Source organism: Rana temporaria, chromosome 8 (genome assembly GCF_905171775.1).
Source record: "Rana temporaria chromosome 8, aRanTem1.1, whole genome shotgun sequence".
In the NCBI taxonomy this organism is placed as follows: domain Eukaryota; kingdom Metazoa; phylum Chordata; class Amphibia; order Anura; family Ranidae; genus Rana; species Rana temporaria.
This window is the reverse complement of record NC_053496.1, coordinates 128,520,675-128,537,354: the sequence shown is the minus strand read 5'-3', so window position 1 is coordinate 128,537,354 and position 16,680 is coordinate 128,520,675. Positions and strand designations below refer to the sequence as shown.

Below are 16,680 nucleotides of genomic sequence, written 5' to 3'. Positions count from 1 at the left end.
GGCGTAACATTATCTTTCATAATATAAAATAAATTGGGCTAACTTTACTGTTGTCTTATTTTTAAATTAATAAAAGTGTATTTTTTCCCAAAAAAGTGCGCTTGCAAGACCACTGCGCATACTGCATACTAGTCAGGACAGGCAGTGTTCAAATCAGGGTTAATTATGGTAAAAACAATGGGCCAGATTCACAGAGATCGGCGTATCTCTGTGAGGGCGTAGCGCATCTCATATACGCTACGCCAACGTAACCTAGAGAGGCAAGTACAGTATTCACAAAGCACTTGCTCCCTAAGTTACGGCGGCATAGCGTAAATGGGCCGACGTAAGCCCGCGTAATTCAAAGTAGGCTGGTAGTGGGCGTGTTGTATTATAATTAATCGTGACCCCATGTAAATGAAGCGCCGTACGAACGGCGCATGCTCAGAATCACGTCAAATTTACCCCCTAAGATACGCCGGCTCAATGCCTGTGACGTGAACGTAACCTAAGTTTTCAGGAAAAAAGTAAAATGTAAGAGGCCACTTTTTTTTTTTTAAGATATGCTGTATGAATAAAAACATGTAACAAATGTATTTTGGCGGCAAAAGTGTAAATACGCCTTCACCTACTATGTAACTATGTAATACTGACATATAATCACACACAGAGGTTGGACTTGTGGCTTTTTTCAACCTCACTTACTATGTAACCTCTGTGTATGTGACAGACACCAGGAAGTGAGGTGAAATTCCCTTTAAAACCAGTACAAGTTTGGAACCTCATTCTCAACCACTTCCTGTTTTTGTGATGGTACAAAAGAAATCTCCTTTAATCCTTTCTTGCTCGATCCCAAACTAAAAAAAATAAAAAATAAAACATTTGCTGGAGCTGGGTTTTCATTGGCCGATTCTCTGAAGTACATACTTCAGCATCATTCACACGGAGAATACTCTAGTAAGGCCCTTGTGAGGCCTTGTTTACCTGCACAGGGATGCTCAGGTGTTCTCTGCATCCCATTGATGTCTACAGTGGTTGCTCCCAATTTGATGCCCGTGTGGGTGAGGGTGTGAGTTCAGGGACACATACCCACATGGATGTCAGATTGGGAGTAACGCCAACCGACAACAGGACTGCCTTGACAGGAAAGCACAGAAGACTAGTACACCCCGGTGGGGGTAAACACTGCCTCACACAGGAGTACACTGTCGTGCGCCCCATGTGAACAAGGCCTTTGGTGAATCAAAAAGATTTGCAATTTGAATACAAAACTGACCTTTGTAAACTGGTTTACTCTAAATGACACTTTCCATGTTGTGACTCTTTAAAGCCATATTGTGGTCCTCTCATGTGGAGACATGTCACTGTTACAGCGACACGCCTAAGAAATGTACACTTTGGAGATTCCCCCCAAATATATCAGTGGTTTTGTCCAGCAACAGTAAATAACAGTCAAGTCACAAAACAGAGATCAGTCCATATTGAACGTCTCCTCACAGGAAAGGGTTGCTGAGGCATACAAGGATATCTGGTGAAGCACCTTTTCCTCAGAACACTGCAGGGATGCAGAAGGGTAAAGCGAATCCTTCCAAGCACCACAGTTGTCCTCTACGGGGCCAACTTTCCAAGCTCCAGTTTATACATCACAGGATACCAAGGGGACGTTGGCTCAGGATCTCCAGTGGATAATAGTCATGGTTCTATAAGAGTAGGAGACATACAGAGGGATCCTCTGAAGACTTCTAGTTTTCCAGGCATGTCCTTAAAATCTGTATCCAGCTTTCACAGCGTCAATGTCCGACATCAATGTTCGGGCAAGATAAATGCCAAAGATCTGGAGAAACAAAAAAATAAAGTGTTACTCTTTATTAAGTCCAAAATACCGTATTTATCGGCATATAACACGCACCTTCATTTTAAGAGGGAAGTTTCAGGCAAAAAAAAAAAACTTAAAATTTTAAATAAAAGAACTTTAAAGCAAAATAAGGGTCAGTGCCCATCAATGCAGCCTGATCAATGCCCAGCTGTAGCCTCAAAATTGCCCATCAATGCAGCTTAATGGAACACCAAAGTTAAAATATTTTTTTTGTAAAATAACAAATATGTTATGCTTACCTCCACTATGCAGTTCGTTTTGCACAGAGTGTCCCCTAACCCTGTCTTCTGGGGTCCCTTGGCGGCTGTCTCGGCTCCTCCTTGCAAGAGCTTTCCACCTTAATGCGAGCGAGCTCGCATGGTGGAAAGCTTTTGCGGGCGCACTCCCGTGATACAGCGGCGGGCATAGCTGCCGACTGTATTACTCGGCCCCGCCCCCGGCGCGCCACGTCTTTGGATGTGATTGACAGCAGCTATCAATCCGTCCAGCCTAGCCAATCAACGGCCAGGCTGGGAACCAAAGAGGATCACGTGCGGGACTTTCGAGGGGTGAGGCAAGTAAAACGGGTGGTTCAGGGGGGGAGCGGTACCGTCGGATGTTTTTTCACCTTAATGCTTAGGATGCATTAAAGTGAAAAAACATTTACCTTTGCAACCCCTTGAATGCCCATCTGCAGCCTCCCCATTGCCATGAATGCAGCCTGATCAATGCCCATCTCAGGGAGGGGGGCGGGATGAGCGCCGTCAGATTACATACAGTGAGAATCTCCCGTTTACTCGGCAGCCTCTTTAATACAAAGTCCCGCCTCCTGAATCGGCTTCTATGATAGACAGAACATTGGTCCAATGTCGACCCAGGAGGCCGCCGAGTAAAGAGGATATTCTCGCTGTATGTAATCTGACAGCGCTCGTCCCGCCCCCCTCCCCGTTCTCTCCGAGGCAGCCCAAATTGCAGTATTGGCGTATAACACGCAAACACCATTTGCAATTGATTTGCAGGGTGACAAAGTGAGTGTTATATGCCAATAAATACAGCAATCAACTAGATCACATGTCAAACACAAGCCCCAGATGCCAATTCATGTGGCCCTCGCACCTCTACTGCAGCTGTGGCACCCTCCTCGTCTACACCCCAACCTTGTCTTAGCAGGAGAGAAGAGGACAGAACTCTTCTGCCAGATCCTGCTCTTCTTCATGCAGCTATAGAGAGGATAGTCTCTGTCCCCCTCCATGTCTAAGCAGTCAACAGTAGAGAGGAGGACAGAACTCTTCCTACATCCTGGGCCTCTCTGTGCAGCCGCAGCACCCCCTGGGCTCAGCATTCAGCAGACTCCAGCCTTCCTTCGGTCCTCCTCCAGCACTTTCTGCTTCCCAGATCCACCCCCCCAGATTTATCTGGTTAGTAGTGCAAGGTAAGGGGGTGCACTGTAAAAAATGTGGGGGAGGTGAGTGGGGTGCTCTGGACATCTAGTCTTAACAGATTCAGCCGGCCCTTTGAGAGAAACTATAATCCTGATGTAGCCCGCAATGAAATGGAGGTCACACCCCTGAACTAGATGAACACAACAAGGCCTCGTGCACCCGGGACCATTTACAAACTTTTAGAAGCCTTTCCTCCTGGCAGCAATGTGTCGGCAGAAAAAAATAAAAGCCAGATGCTTCAAGTGTCTAAAGCTTTTACAGGCATCAAGAGCTTGGATGTCAATTCATTTAACCACTTGCCGACGGCGCACCGTCATTATACGTCCACAAGGTGGCTCTGCTGGGCGAGAGCACGTAATATGACGTCCTCTCTCCCAGCCGCCACTAGGGCGTGTGCCCGGCGGGCGCGATCGCCGCCGGGCACATGCGATCGCTCGGTACAGAGCAGGGAACGGGAGCTGTGTGTGTAAACACACAGCTCCCGGTCCTGTCAGCAGGGGAAATGCTGATCTTCGGTTCATACAATGTATGAACCGAGGATCAGTGCTTCCCCTAGTGAGGCCCCCCCCCCCCCCCCCACAGTAAGAACACACCCAGGCATACTTAACCCCTTCCCCGCCCCCTAGTGTTAACCCCTTCACTGCCAGTGGCATTTTTATAGTAATCCAATGCATTTTTATAGCACTGATCGCTATAAAAATGCCAATGGTCCCAAAAATGTGTCAAAAGTGTCCGCCATAATGTCGCAGTACCGGAAAAAAAAAATCGCTGATCGCCATTACTAGTAAAAAAAATATAATAAAAATGACATAAAAATACCCCCTATTTTGTAAACGCTATAACTTTTGCGCAAACCAATCAATAAACGCCTATTGCGATTTTTTTTCCCGAAAAATATGTAGAAGAAAACGTATCGGCCTAAACTGAGGGAAAAAAATGTTTTTTATATATTTTTGGGGGATATTTATTATAGCAAAATGTAAAAAATATTCATTTTTTTCAAAATTGTCGCTCTATTTTTGTTTATAGCGCAAAAACTAAAAACCGCAGAGGTGATCAAATACCACCAAAAGAAAGCTCTATTTGTGGGAAAAAAAGGACGCCAATTTTGTTTGGGAGCCACGTCGCACGACCGCGCAATTGTCTGTTAAAGCGACGCAGTCCCGAATCGCAAAAAGTACTCTGGTCTTTGGGCAGCAATATGGTCCGGGGGGTAAGTGGTTAATTGGCCAGAATAATAATTTATTCTGGCCACTGAAATAAATAAAGCTCAAGTGCTAAAAACGCAGAGCATTTAGACGCATTTAGCATTTTTTCTGCCAAAACTCTGCTGTCCCTGGAAGCACTGGCAGTGGGGTGTTCCTTTCCTGACACAAAGCGCTGCTAAAAGCCTAGGTGTGCATGGACACATAGGCAACATACCGGGGCATTTAGAGGCAGGGAAGAAAAAAAGCCTGACGCCCCTAGGAGCAGCCTAATGCCCTGTACACACGATCAAAATTTCCGATGGGATAAAATCCGATGGAATTTTCCGTCGGAATTCCGTTCAAGCTGTCTTGCATACACACTGTCACACCAAATTCCGACCGTCCAAAACGCGTGAAATGTAGAAATGTTTACCGTCCTTCAGACTTAACCACTTGACCAGCAGGCCTATTCTGGCACTTCTCTCCTTCATGTGAAAATCACAATTTTTTTGCTAGAAAATTAATCAGAACCCCCAAACATTATATATTTTTTTTAGCAGACATCCTAGGGAATAAAATGGCAGTCATTGCAATACTTTTTGTCACACCGTATTTGCGCAGCGGTCTTACAAGCGCACTTTTTTTGGATAAAAATCACTTTTTTGAATTAAAAAATAAGACAACAATATATTTTGCCCAATTTTTTTATATATTGTGAAAGATAATGTTACGCCGAGTAAAATGATACCCAACATGTCACGCTTAAAAATTGCGCCCGCTCGTGGCATGGCGTCAAACTTTTACCCTTAAAAATCTCGATAGGCGACGTTTAAAAAATTCTACAGGTTGCATTTTTTGAGTTGCAGAGTAGGTCTAGGGCTAGAATTATTGCTCTCACTCTAACGATCGCGGCGATACCTCACTTGTGTGGTTTGAATACCGTTTTCATATGCGGGCGCTACTCGCGTATGCGTTTGCTTCTGCGCGCAAGCTCGTCGGGATGGGGCGCTTTAAAAATTTTTTTTTTAGTTTTCTTATTTATTTTTATTTAGTTTTATAATTTTTTACACTGAAATAAAAAAAAAAAAAAAATTGATCACTTTTATTCCTATTATAAGGAATGTAAACATCCCTTGTAATAGAAAAAAGCATGACAGGTCCTCTTAAATATGAGATCTGGGGTCAAAAAGACCTCAGATCTCATATTTAGACTAAAATGCAAAAAAATAAATAAAAAAAAAAAAAGTCATTTTTTCAAATGACAAAAAAAAAAATGTTTCTTTAAGAGGCTGGGCGTGACTGATGTTTTGACGTCACTTCCGCCCAGCAGAGCTATGAGGACGGGTGAAGGAGATTTCTCCTTCAGTCCCGTCCCCGCTCAGCTGCCGGACACATCCGATCCCCTCCGCCGCTACCGACGGCTCCGGTAAGCGGCGGAGGGCGCGGGAGGGGGGGCCCCTCTCCCGCCACCGATAACGGCGATCTCGCGGCGAATGCGGAGACCGCCGTTATCGTGTACACCACCGCCCCCTGAAAAGATGAATACCTCGGTTGTGGCAGCAGCTGCTGCCGTTATCGTGATATTCAACTTTAAAAACAGGACGTCTTTTTGACATGGGGCGGTGGTCAAGTGGTTAAAGGGGGCCAGACTGGGGACAGCGGAAGTAAAAAAAAAAATGACATTGCACTCCTGTGGTCAGGTGGAGAAGGAATAGTGCCCAATCATTGGTATCAGTGGAAGGAATAGTGTAGCGGTGGGAGGAATGGTGCCCCGTCGTTGGCCTCAGTGGGAGGAATGGTGCCCCGTCGTTGGCCTCAGTGGGAGGAATGGTGCCCCCCCCGTCGTTGGCCTCAGTGGGAGGAATGGTGCCCCGTCATTGGCCTCAGTGGGAGGAATGGTGCCTTGTCAATGGCCTCAGTGGGAGAAATGGTGCCTCATGGTTGGTATCAGTGGAAAGAACAGTGCCCCCTTCATTGGTATTAGTGGGAGGAATAGAGCCCCATCATTGGTATCGGTAAGAAGAATAGTGCCCCAGCATTGGTATCAATGAGAGGTATGGTGCCCCATCTTTGGAATCAGTGGGGGGGAAAAGGTGTCCCATCATTAGTGCAAGAGGAAACATGTATGCGCCATGATTGGGAATTGGGTGTCAGTGGGAGGAGTAATACCCCATTTTTTATGTCAGGGAGAAATAGCATCTGAAGGGCCAAATAAAAGCAAGCAAAGGGCCACGTTTTGCCCACCGGCTGCAGTTTGGAGACCACGAATCTAACGGGTCAACTTTTCTTTAAAGTAAAATGATGGATATTTTTGGATTCAGGGAGTAGACCCACCCGTGGTACTGGCTGAGAAGTACAGGAGGAAATAAAGGGCACACAATTGGGTCCAATGCCAGCTTACCTGGAGAATGGAAATCACCAAGAAAGCTGCAGCCACAATATAGATGTTCCTTGGTAGCCAGGCCTCCAGGGCAGATATACACCCCTTTGTGTATGTCACATCGCCTCTTTCTGAGGGAGGCTGAAAATAAAAAAAAAGAAAATAAATTTAGGTCAGCAGTACATTCCCGCCAAAAATGAAAACTTTGCACAAACAGACTTCCATCTTCAGCATGTCCTGGCTGCCCTGATTAACCCTTACCATTGCTGCCATTCTTTTCCAATGGGGGCCAAAATCACAGCCTACAAAACACAAGCGTTGTTTTATACCTTACAACATAGAATGCAGTGAGGTATAAAAAATAATAAAAATCTTCTGCCTTTACAACCACTTTAAATCTTCAACTCGGTGACAAGGGATGACCTACTGTGATGACTCAGCAAGTCCGGTAAACAAGGCGATTGAGAATAGTACAGACGCCTCCCCTGGGAAAAGGAGGACTACAGCTACATCCGCTACATTATCGCAAAATATAACATTTCATACAGTATTTACAGGCCAAAAAATTTACTAACTTTTTTACATTTATTAGCATACAAAAAGCATAATAAACAAAGTAAACATGCAAAACCATTTTACATTTCCTTTAATAATGACTTGATGAAGAACAGAAGGGCGGTAATTGTGGGGATTATCCTGGGACAGAAATAAGCAGGCTCATTACCGCTATGACCTAAACATTGCTTTTTTTGGGAAATCCCCTTAGCAATAATGGTATTAGTACAATGAGACTGGACACCGCTGCAGTTATCAGATTTCCCTGACTATCGCCATGAAGATGAATCAAGATTAGGCAAAACTATAAGCCCATACTCACTTTAGATCCTACAAACGGGTGTAAAATAGGAAGCTTAGCAAATATAAAAGCAATAAATGAACATTATGGAGGTTTTCCTAGTACCCTAAAATGGTTCTAAAGGCTAAACATTTTATAACTTCATGCATTCCTTGAATTAATGTACCGTATATACGAAGTGTAAGAGTTTTTCAGCCCTTTTTTACTGCTGAAAACACCCCTCTCGGCTTATACTCGAGTCAGTGTACCTTGGGCATCCAATTTTTAAAACTCGCGGCTTCCTCCTGGTCCCGTCCCGTGATAGGCGTTTGACACTGTGTTCAGCCTATCACAGACCTTGTCTTGTCCGAGGATGAAAGAATGTCCGTGATAGGCGGAACACTGAACACAGTGTCAAACGCCTATCACGGAACAGGACGGGAGCAGGAGAAAGCCCAGAGTTTTAAAAAAATGGACGCCGGCAGCGCAGCCTGTCAAGAATTTCAGGTACGCTGCAATGGGCAAAGTGAGGTTGTAATGGGCAAAGTGAGGTAATGGGCAAAGTGAGGTAATGGGCATAGTGAGGTAATGGGCATAGTGAGGTAATGGGCATAGTGAGGTTGTAATGGGCAAAGTGAGGTAATGGGCATAGTGAGGTTGTAATGGGCATAGTGAGGTAATGGGCATAGTGAGGTAATGGGCATAGTGAGGTAATGGGCATAGTGAGGTAATGGGCATAGTGAGGTAATGGGCATAGTGAGGTAATGGGCATAGTGCGGTTGTAATGGGCAAAGTGAGGTAATGGGCATAGTGAGGTTTTAATGGGCAAAGTGAGGTAATGGGCATAGTGAGGTTGTAATGGGCAAAGCGAGGCGTGCAAATGGGCATCGTTGACCCTCTTTTCCGCTTACAGTGGCTGCTGCATTCTCACCCAAGCTGATACTCGAGTCAATACGGTTTTCCCATTTTTTTTGTGGTAAAATTAGGTGCCTCGGCTTATATTCGAGCCTATACGGTATATATTTAGGCTTCAGCATCCCCTCTTCCCCCTTTTACTTACCTGAGCCCTTATTTGATCCAATATTTTTTTTTACTAGCAATGGCGGTTATCAGCGATTTTTATCGTGACTGTGACATTATGGCGGACACATTGGACACTTGACACATTTTTGGGACCATTGTCATTTTTACAGCGATCAATGTTATACATGCACCGATTACTGTGAAAAGGACACTGGCAGTGAAGGGGTTAACCACTAGGTGGCGCTGTAGGGGGTTAAGTGTGCCCTAGGGAGGGCTGTGTGTGACATGATAGTGATCACAGCTTCCGATTACAGGAAGCTGTGATCCCTGTCCTGTCACTAGGAAGACTGGGGAAATGCTAGTTTACATAAGCATTTCCCCCTTCTTCCTCACCGTGACACGATCGTGGGTATGCTCACGAACATCAAGTCCGCGGGACCCGCGGTCGGAGTCACGGAGCTTGCGTTTACAATGCCGCTTCTTAAAGGGGACGTATATATATATATATATATATATATACACATATACATACATACACACACACACACACACACACACGTTCTTTTGCCTGCTCGTGCCATTCTGCCGACGTATATCTGCGTGCGCCGGTCGGCATGTGGTTAAGTAGGTAGTGACTGTCTAATGAAATGTTATAATGAGAACTTACCTTCTTACGAACATCATATCCACACTGGGTATTTACCACTGATTGCTGTAAATACAGAGAAAATAAAAATATTTAAAGTTGGCTAACATTTAAACTAAACGGTCATAACCGGTCCTTAAAAATAATCCAAAAAATGTAAATTTCCAAATATCATTTATGTATTTAAGACTTTTTATAGTATTTTGATTTTTTTCTTATCATTATAGAATTTTCGTTTCTCTACCAAAGCAAACAATTTGATAATGCGTTTTTTTTACTGCAATCAAAGATCCAAAAATGTTGCAGTTGTGGCATCTTTCAAGTTTGGCCTTTTCACACTTCACATGAAGGGATACAAGTCAATATGAACACATACAAATGTAAATCTCTATTCACAAATGCTTCCTCTGTGCTTCTTCTTGTGATCCAATGCAGCTTAGATCACAAAGGGGCTCATTTAAAGAAGCAGTGATGCAGCAATACAATTTAAAAAAAAATATATATTTTATTTGTTTTACTAACGTACTCTGTACTCCGCCAGCTTCATAACTGTAAAACAGTAGAGCTGAATAGACTTAAAGGGGTTGTAAAGGTAATTTTTTTTCCTAAATAGCTTCCTTTACCTTAGTGCAGTCCTCCTTCACTTACCTCAATCCTTCCATTTTGCTTTTAAATGTCCTTATTTCTTCTGAGAAATCCTCACTTCCTGTTCTTCTGTCTGTAACTCCACACAGTAATGCAAGGCTTTCTCCCTGGTGTGGAGTGTCGTGCTCAACCTCTCCCCTGGAATACAGGAGTGTCAGGACTCTCACTAACACACAGCTCCTTTCTCTATCTGCAACGTAGAGAGCGTCCTGACTCTCCTGCAGTCCAAGGGAGGGGGCGAGCATGACACTCCACACCAGGGAGAAAGCCTTGCATTACTGTGTGGAGATACAGACAGAAGAACAGGAAGTAAGGATTTCTCAGAAGAAATAAGGACATTTAAATGCAAAATGGAAGGATGAGGTAAGTGAAGGAGGACTGCACTAAGGTAAGCTATTTAAAGGAAGAGAATTGTACCTTTACAACCCCTTTAAAGCGGGAGTTTACCCAGAATTTTTTTTTTAACCTTAGATTGAGGCTCATTTTGTGAAGGGGAATCGGCTATTTTTTTTAAAAACTAAGCAGTACTTACCGTTTTAGAGAGCGATCTTCTCCGCCGCTTCCGGGTATGGTCTTCGGGACTGGGTGTTCCTATTTGATTGACAGTCTTCCGAAAGGCTTCAGACGGTCGCATACATCGCGTCACGAGTAGCTGAAAGAAGCCGAACATCGGTGCGGCTCTATACGGCGCCTGCGCACCGACGTTGGGCTACTTTTGGAAAATTGTGAAGCGATAGATGCGACCCAGACAGGGTTGTGCTGAGACCATTGGATCATTTTGTTCCAAAGAGTGGCATCCATTTTTCTTCTTTCCAGTGAATGGGTGCTTCCAGCCTTGCCAGCGGAATCAGATGCTGATCTGCACAAGTTGGACATTCCAAAGGTCCTCAAAGCCTATCTCGGGCTACTTCTACATTCAGAATCATGAAGATTTAAAGAGTAAGGGGCTTCGGCCAGAACCATCTCGGCCCAAATAGTGAAAATTTTCACTGGGCATGTAGAGCCGGGAAGGATCCTCCAGAGGTGTTTGGAGCTCATCACTCAACCAGGGTGATGTCATCTTCTTGGACGGCACAGGCAGGGTTGTTTCTGGAGGCAGTCTGCAAAGAGGCTAGCCGGTCATCACATTATATGTTCTTAAAACACTACAGGGTGGATCCAGCAGCTCTTACTACAGTAGAGTTTGGGAGGAAGTCTATCCAAGCTTCTATGTCTTTTTGTTGAATAAAGATTAAGTTTACAGCATTAAACCCTCCCTCTCAAAAGCTCATCATTTATCATATGTATGCTGCCATGTCTGGCGTCAGGAAAATTGAAAATTGTATCAAATACTTACCGTAATTTTCCTTTCCTGATGCCAAGACATGGCAGCATACGAACCCTCCCTCTGATCTTTGTACTTTATATGGAGAATGGGGGAGGTAGCTCTCAGTCAGACTTTTATGGAGAGTTAAACGAGTCCTGTGGGTGGATATAGGGGCGGGGCTATATCATATGTAATGCTGTTATGTCTTGGCATCGGGAAAGGAAAATTACGGTAAATATTTGATACAATTTTCCATTTTCTCAGCACAATGTTGCAGATCACATAGGCCAAAAATGGGATCTCTTAAAAAAAGAAGAAGAAGAAAAAAAAAGAAGAATATACTTACAGCAGGATCTGCAATACAACATGAGAAGGGCACCCCACACTTCTCTCTACTCAGATTTTCACCAGTGCAGTTAAAATATTCATTCAAATTCCAGTCATCTGGGCCCTGAGCACCACAACAATGGTTCTGTAAGAGTAAGACATAGAATTTACAACCACAAAAACATAAGAGGGACCCTATAGGCTTACGTGACCAGAGGTACCCCCGATACGGGAAGACTGACTACATCACTGTAGAATCAGGAGCTTCTATTCTGGCACATCAGTGATACACAGAATGACTAGCACATCGAGAAGGTTACACGTAATTTACAGACAGACCACAGGATGTTCTGCTGCCTTACCAGCAAATTAAATCTAAAAGTGTTTGTTACACTACAATACTTTTAGTGCCACAAGGGTGGGTTGCAAATCTGATGACCAGTAACAAATTGGCTTTTTGGTGTTCCCTAGGTGGAACTTTAATGTGTAAGTTCATCATTACAGAAAATGTGTAAAGTGAACTTACACTGGAGCCCCTTCCCATCGCACCCGGTCCTGCCAACCAGATCGTATGGCCACTGTACCAGTCCAGGGATTCAAAATCCTGCGGCTTTCCTCTCTTCGCCTGCGGTGACGGGACAGGCTACGTGGGTTCTGATTGGTCAGCGATGAGGTACGTTTAGGAGATTGAGACGCAGGGGATTTCTAAGCGGTGACGCGGCGACCTGATGTGTCAGTGTAAGTGATCGCCAGACTCCAGGTCAGGGGGACCAGGGGGGTGAGGAGAGGGTTCAGTGTAAGTTCACCTTATAGATTTTTCTGTAAAAGTGAACTTACCCTTTAAGCTTAAATCTGCTTTAAAGTGGATGTAAACCTTCCATACACCCAGTGAAGTGAACAGCCTCAGATGATACCCCGAGATGAACCAAATCTCCCTACATAGGTTTTATATGTATATCTGCTGTCTTCACATTTATACACGGTTTAGAAAGCTAAGATCATGATAGGAGATTTTCTCTTCCTGGTTAACGCAGAGTGTGATGTCTGGGCATATAGCCATGATATCAAGCAATCAATAAAGAACCTCAAAAGTCCAATACAAATTGTAGCAGCGCTCTTTGTTCTTGTTAGGATGAACAAACTTCTTTATGATAGATATAAAAAGGAGAGGTGCTCAAAGTAGTATAATCTGGAGATGACAGCGGTGAAATAAGTCCTCTTCACAGCACACCAATCACCAGTATACCACCACGTGCAAACAGGAAAACCCTCTTGGGTATGCACTTACCACAAGGATAAGTCAAATAAGCCTTCAAAAACCCAGCGAATAACCTTCTCTCCTTATTAGAATCTCCTCACGCTGTATAGAGATGGGATCCACTCTGTTTATTTGCAGTCTTCTGAGTGGATCCCATCATAGTGCTGAATGGAGCGCAGGGACAGGAGCTTTCTCTGTAATTGGTTGGTAGACGGTCCTAGCAACCAATCACCAGCTTGTTATAAAAATGTTAACTCCAGCAACTTCCACCCAGCACTATGCTGTCTCCTGATCTCTGCTCAGCTGTAGTACGTACACATGCTGGCAGGTACAGTGCCCTGCGAAAGTATTCGGCCCCCTTGAACTTTGCGACCTTTTGCCACATTTCAGGCTTCAAACAAAGATATAAAACTGTAATTTTTTTTGAAGAATCAACAACAAGTGGGACACAATCATGAAGTGGAACGAAATTTATTGGATATTTCAAACTTTTTTAACAAATAAATTGGGCGTGCAAAATGATTCAGCCCCCTTAAGTTAATACTTTGTAGCGCCACCTTTTGCTGCGATTACAGCTGTAAGTCACTTGGGGTATGTCTCTATCAGTTTTGCACATCGAGAGACTGAAATTTTTGCCCATTCCTCCTTGCAAAACAGCTCGAGCTCAGTGAGGTGGGATGGAGAGCGTTTGTGAACAGCAGTTTTCAGTTCTTTCCACAGATTCTCGATTGGATTCAGGTCTGGACTTTGACTTGGCCATTCTAACACCTGGATATGTTTATTTGTGAACCATTCCATTGTAGATTTTGCTTTATGTTTTGGATCATTGTCTTGTTGGAAGACAAATCTCCGTCCCAGTCTCAGGTCTTTTGCAGACTCCATCAGGTTTTCTTCCAGAATGGTCCTGTATTTGGCTCCATCCATCTTCCCATCAATTTTAACCATCTTTCCTGTCCCTGCTGAAGAAAAGCAGGCCCAAACCATCATGCTGCCACCACCATGTTTCACAGTGGGGATGGTGTGTTCAGGATGATGAGCTGTGTTGCTTTTACGCCAAACATAACGTTTTGCATTGTTGCCAAAAAGTTTGATTTTGGTTTCATCTGACCAGAGCACCTTCTTCCACATGTTTGGTGTGTCTCCCAGGTGGCTTGTGGCAAACTTTAAACAACACTTTTTATGGATATCTTTAAGAAATGGCTTTCTTCTTGCCACTCTTCCATAAAGGCCAGATTTGTGCAGTACACAGGGACTGATTGTTGTCCTATGGACAGAGTCTCCCACCTCAGCTGTAGATCTCTGCAGTTCATCCAGAGTGATCATGGGCCTCTTGACAGCATCTCTGATCAGTCTTCTCCTTGTATGAGCTGAAAGTTTAGAGGGACGGCCAGGTCTTCGTAGATTTGCAGTGGTCCGATACTCCTTCCATTTCAATATTATCGCGTGCACAATGCTCCTTGGGATGTTTAAAGCTTGGGAAATCTTTTTGTATCCAAATCCGGCTTTAAACTTCTCCACAACAGTATCTCGGACCTGCCTGGTGTGTTCCTTGTTCTTCATGATGCTCTCTGCGCTTTAGGCTGGGTTCACACTACTACACTACTTTCATCCTACTTTGCTCTGCTACATTGGTCCTACACTGATCCTACATTGGTCCTACATCCATCCTACTTTCATGAACAGGATACTACTTTGATCCGACTTTGTGATAGTCTGACTTGTTCTTTGACCAATCAAAACAATCCCAGAGTGAGATAAATTCCTTTTACTGCTGCTGTAATCACAAGTCGGATGTCAAAAGTGGGATGGTTAGGACAAGGCTCCTACTTTGGTCCGACTTCAATGATATTCAATGGGTTGAAGTAGGATCAATGTAGGACCAAAGTAGTACAGGGAGAATTTTCAAAGTCAGACCGACTTGTGTAGGACCAGTTAAGACAGGTCTCATAGGGAAACATTGATTTTCACACGTCATGCTACATGAGCTCCCAATGTAGGACCGTTGTCGGACAAGTGTGAACCCGGCCTTAAACGGACATCTGAGACTATCACAGTGCAGGTGCATTTATACGGAGACTTGATTACACACAGGTGGATTCTATTTATCATCATTAGTCATTTAGGTCAACATTGGATCATTCAGAGATCCTCACTGAACTTCTGGAGAGAGTTTTCTGCACTGAAAGTAAGGGGGCTGAATCATTTTGCACGCCCAATTGTTCAGTTTTTTATTTGTTAAAAAAGTTTGAAATATCCAATAAATTTCGTTCCACTTCATGATTGTGTCCCACTTGTTGTTGATTCTTCAAAAAAAAATTGATTTATATCTTTATGTTTGAAGCCTGAAATGTGGCAAAAGGTCGCAAAGTTCAAGGAGGGCGAATACTTTCGCAAGGCACTGTAGAAGTGCTACCTACCTCCACTGAGCTGAGTGGAGAGGAGACACCGTGTTGGGGGAGGGGGGCTCGGACAATACAGTGGGGGATAGGGAGGTAGAGGATACTATGGGGGGGGGGGGGGGGGTTGGAGAACACTACTGTGACACACTATGGGGAGATTTACCAAAACTGGAGTGTGTAAAGTCTTCTGCAGGTGTGCATGGTAGCCAATCAGCTTCCAGGATTTTTTGTCAAAGCTTAATTGAACAAGCTGAAGTTAGAAGCTGATTGGTTTTCTATGTACAGTTGCACCAGATTTTGCACGCTCCTGTTAGTAAATATCCACCCATGTGTTCTCCATGCCATCTTTTTATTGGGAGCTTGACATGTTTTTTTATCTTTTATAAAGGGGGCTGCCTAGTAACCCCCCCCCCCCCCCATTCCCATTCCCCTTTGCTTTCCTCCATGTTGTCCAGGTAGATTTGAAGCTCTCAATCCATGATAGGTTGCCTACCCCTGACGTAAAGTCTTCTTCCTTACCGCTTTTTGCAGGGAATCTATGAGATTCTGTAGATCTATGTCATCACGATAAGCTTTGATGTTGTTTTCAAAAAATTCTTTGGCACGATCTCTCACCCAGTCTTGGAAAAGGAAAGCCAATACTGCTACAGCCAGCTCCATGAAGAAGATGAGCACAATGAAGCCACAGAACTGGAAAAGAGATACACAACAGAAGTAAAAATTTCACATGGAGACCAACACAATAAAGGAAACACATAACCCCCTTTATGCCTTTTTAGATATAAGGCCTCGTGCACACTGGATGTTATGCCCTGTATACACGACTAGGGATGTCCCGATACCACTTTTTTGAGACCGAGTACAAGTACTGATACTTTTTTTCAAGTACTCGCTGATACCGAATACTGATACTTGTTTTTAATGTCATATGACAGTGGTGGTATTTTTTTTATCAGCCCTGTTGGGGGTCTTTGGTGAGATATCAGGGGTCTTAACAGACCTCTGAAATCTCCCCTTTAAGACAGAGAAAGGGACCAAGGACACAGATTCCCCAGTCCCTTTCTCTGCAGCCTCAGCTGAAATGAATGGAGGGGGGGGGGGGAGGAGGAAAAACTGTACGGAGCACGGGAGGGGAGGAAAGACTGCACGGAGCACGGGGGAGAAGACTTGCAACTCCCCTGCCTGCCCAGGTATTGGGTGAGGCATTGGAGCATTTCCCCCCGAGTACAAGTACTCGGGGAAATGCTCGGTATCGGTGCCGATACCGATACTAGTATCGGTATCAGGACATCCCTACACACGACCATAATTTCCGATGAGATAAAATCTGATGGAATTTTGCGTCGGAATTCCATTCAGTACACACTGTCAGACCAAATTTCGACCATCCAAAACGCG

General features: G+C 44.2%; 1 protein-coding gene across 1 annotated transcript in view; it reads right to left on the bottom strand.

The window, feature by feature from the left end:
- Positions 1-1,251: 1,251 nt before the first annotated feature.
- TSPAN14 (tetraspanin 14) overlaps positions 1,252-16,680 on the bottom strand; it is a 91,906-nt gene continuing 76,477 nt past the window's right edge. The window contains exons 5-9 of the mRNA XM_040320715.1: positions 15,802-15,972; positions 11,645-11,770; positions 9,369-9,413; positions 6,865-6,984; positions 1,252-1,813 (exon numbers count right to left, since the gene is read on the bottom strand). Coding sequence (XP_040176649.1) covers positions 1,742-1,813; positions 6,865-6,984; positions 9,369-9,413; positions 11,645-11,770; positions 15,802-15,972 — 534 coding nt within the window. The 3' untranslated portion in view covers positions 1,252-1,741. The remainder of the gene's footprint in view (positions 1,814-6,864; positions 6,985-9,368; positions 9,414-11,644; positions 11,771-15,801; positions 15,973-16,680) is intronic.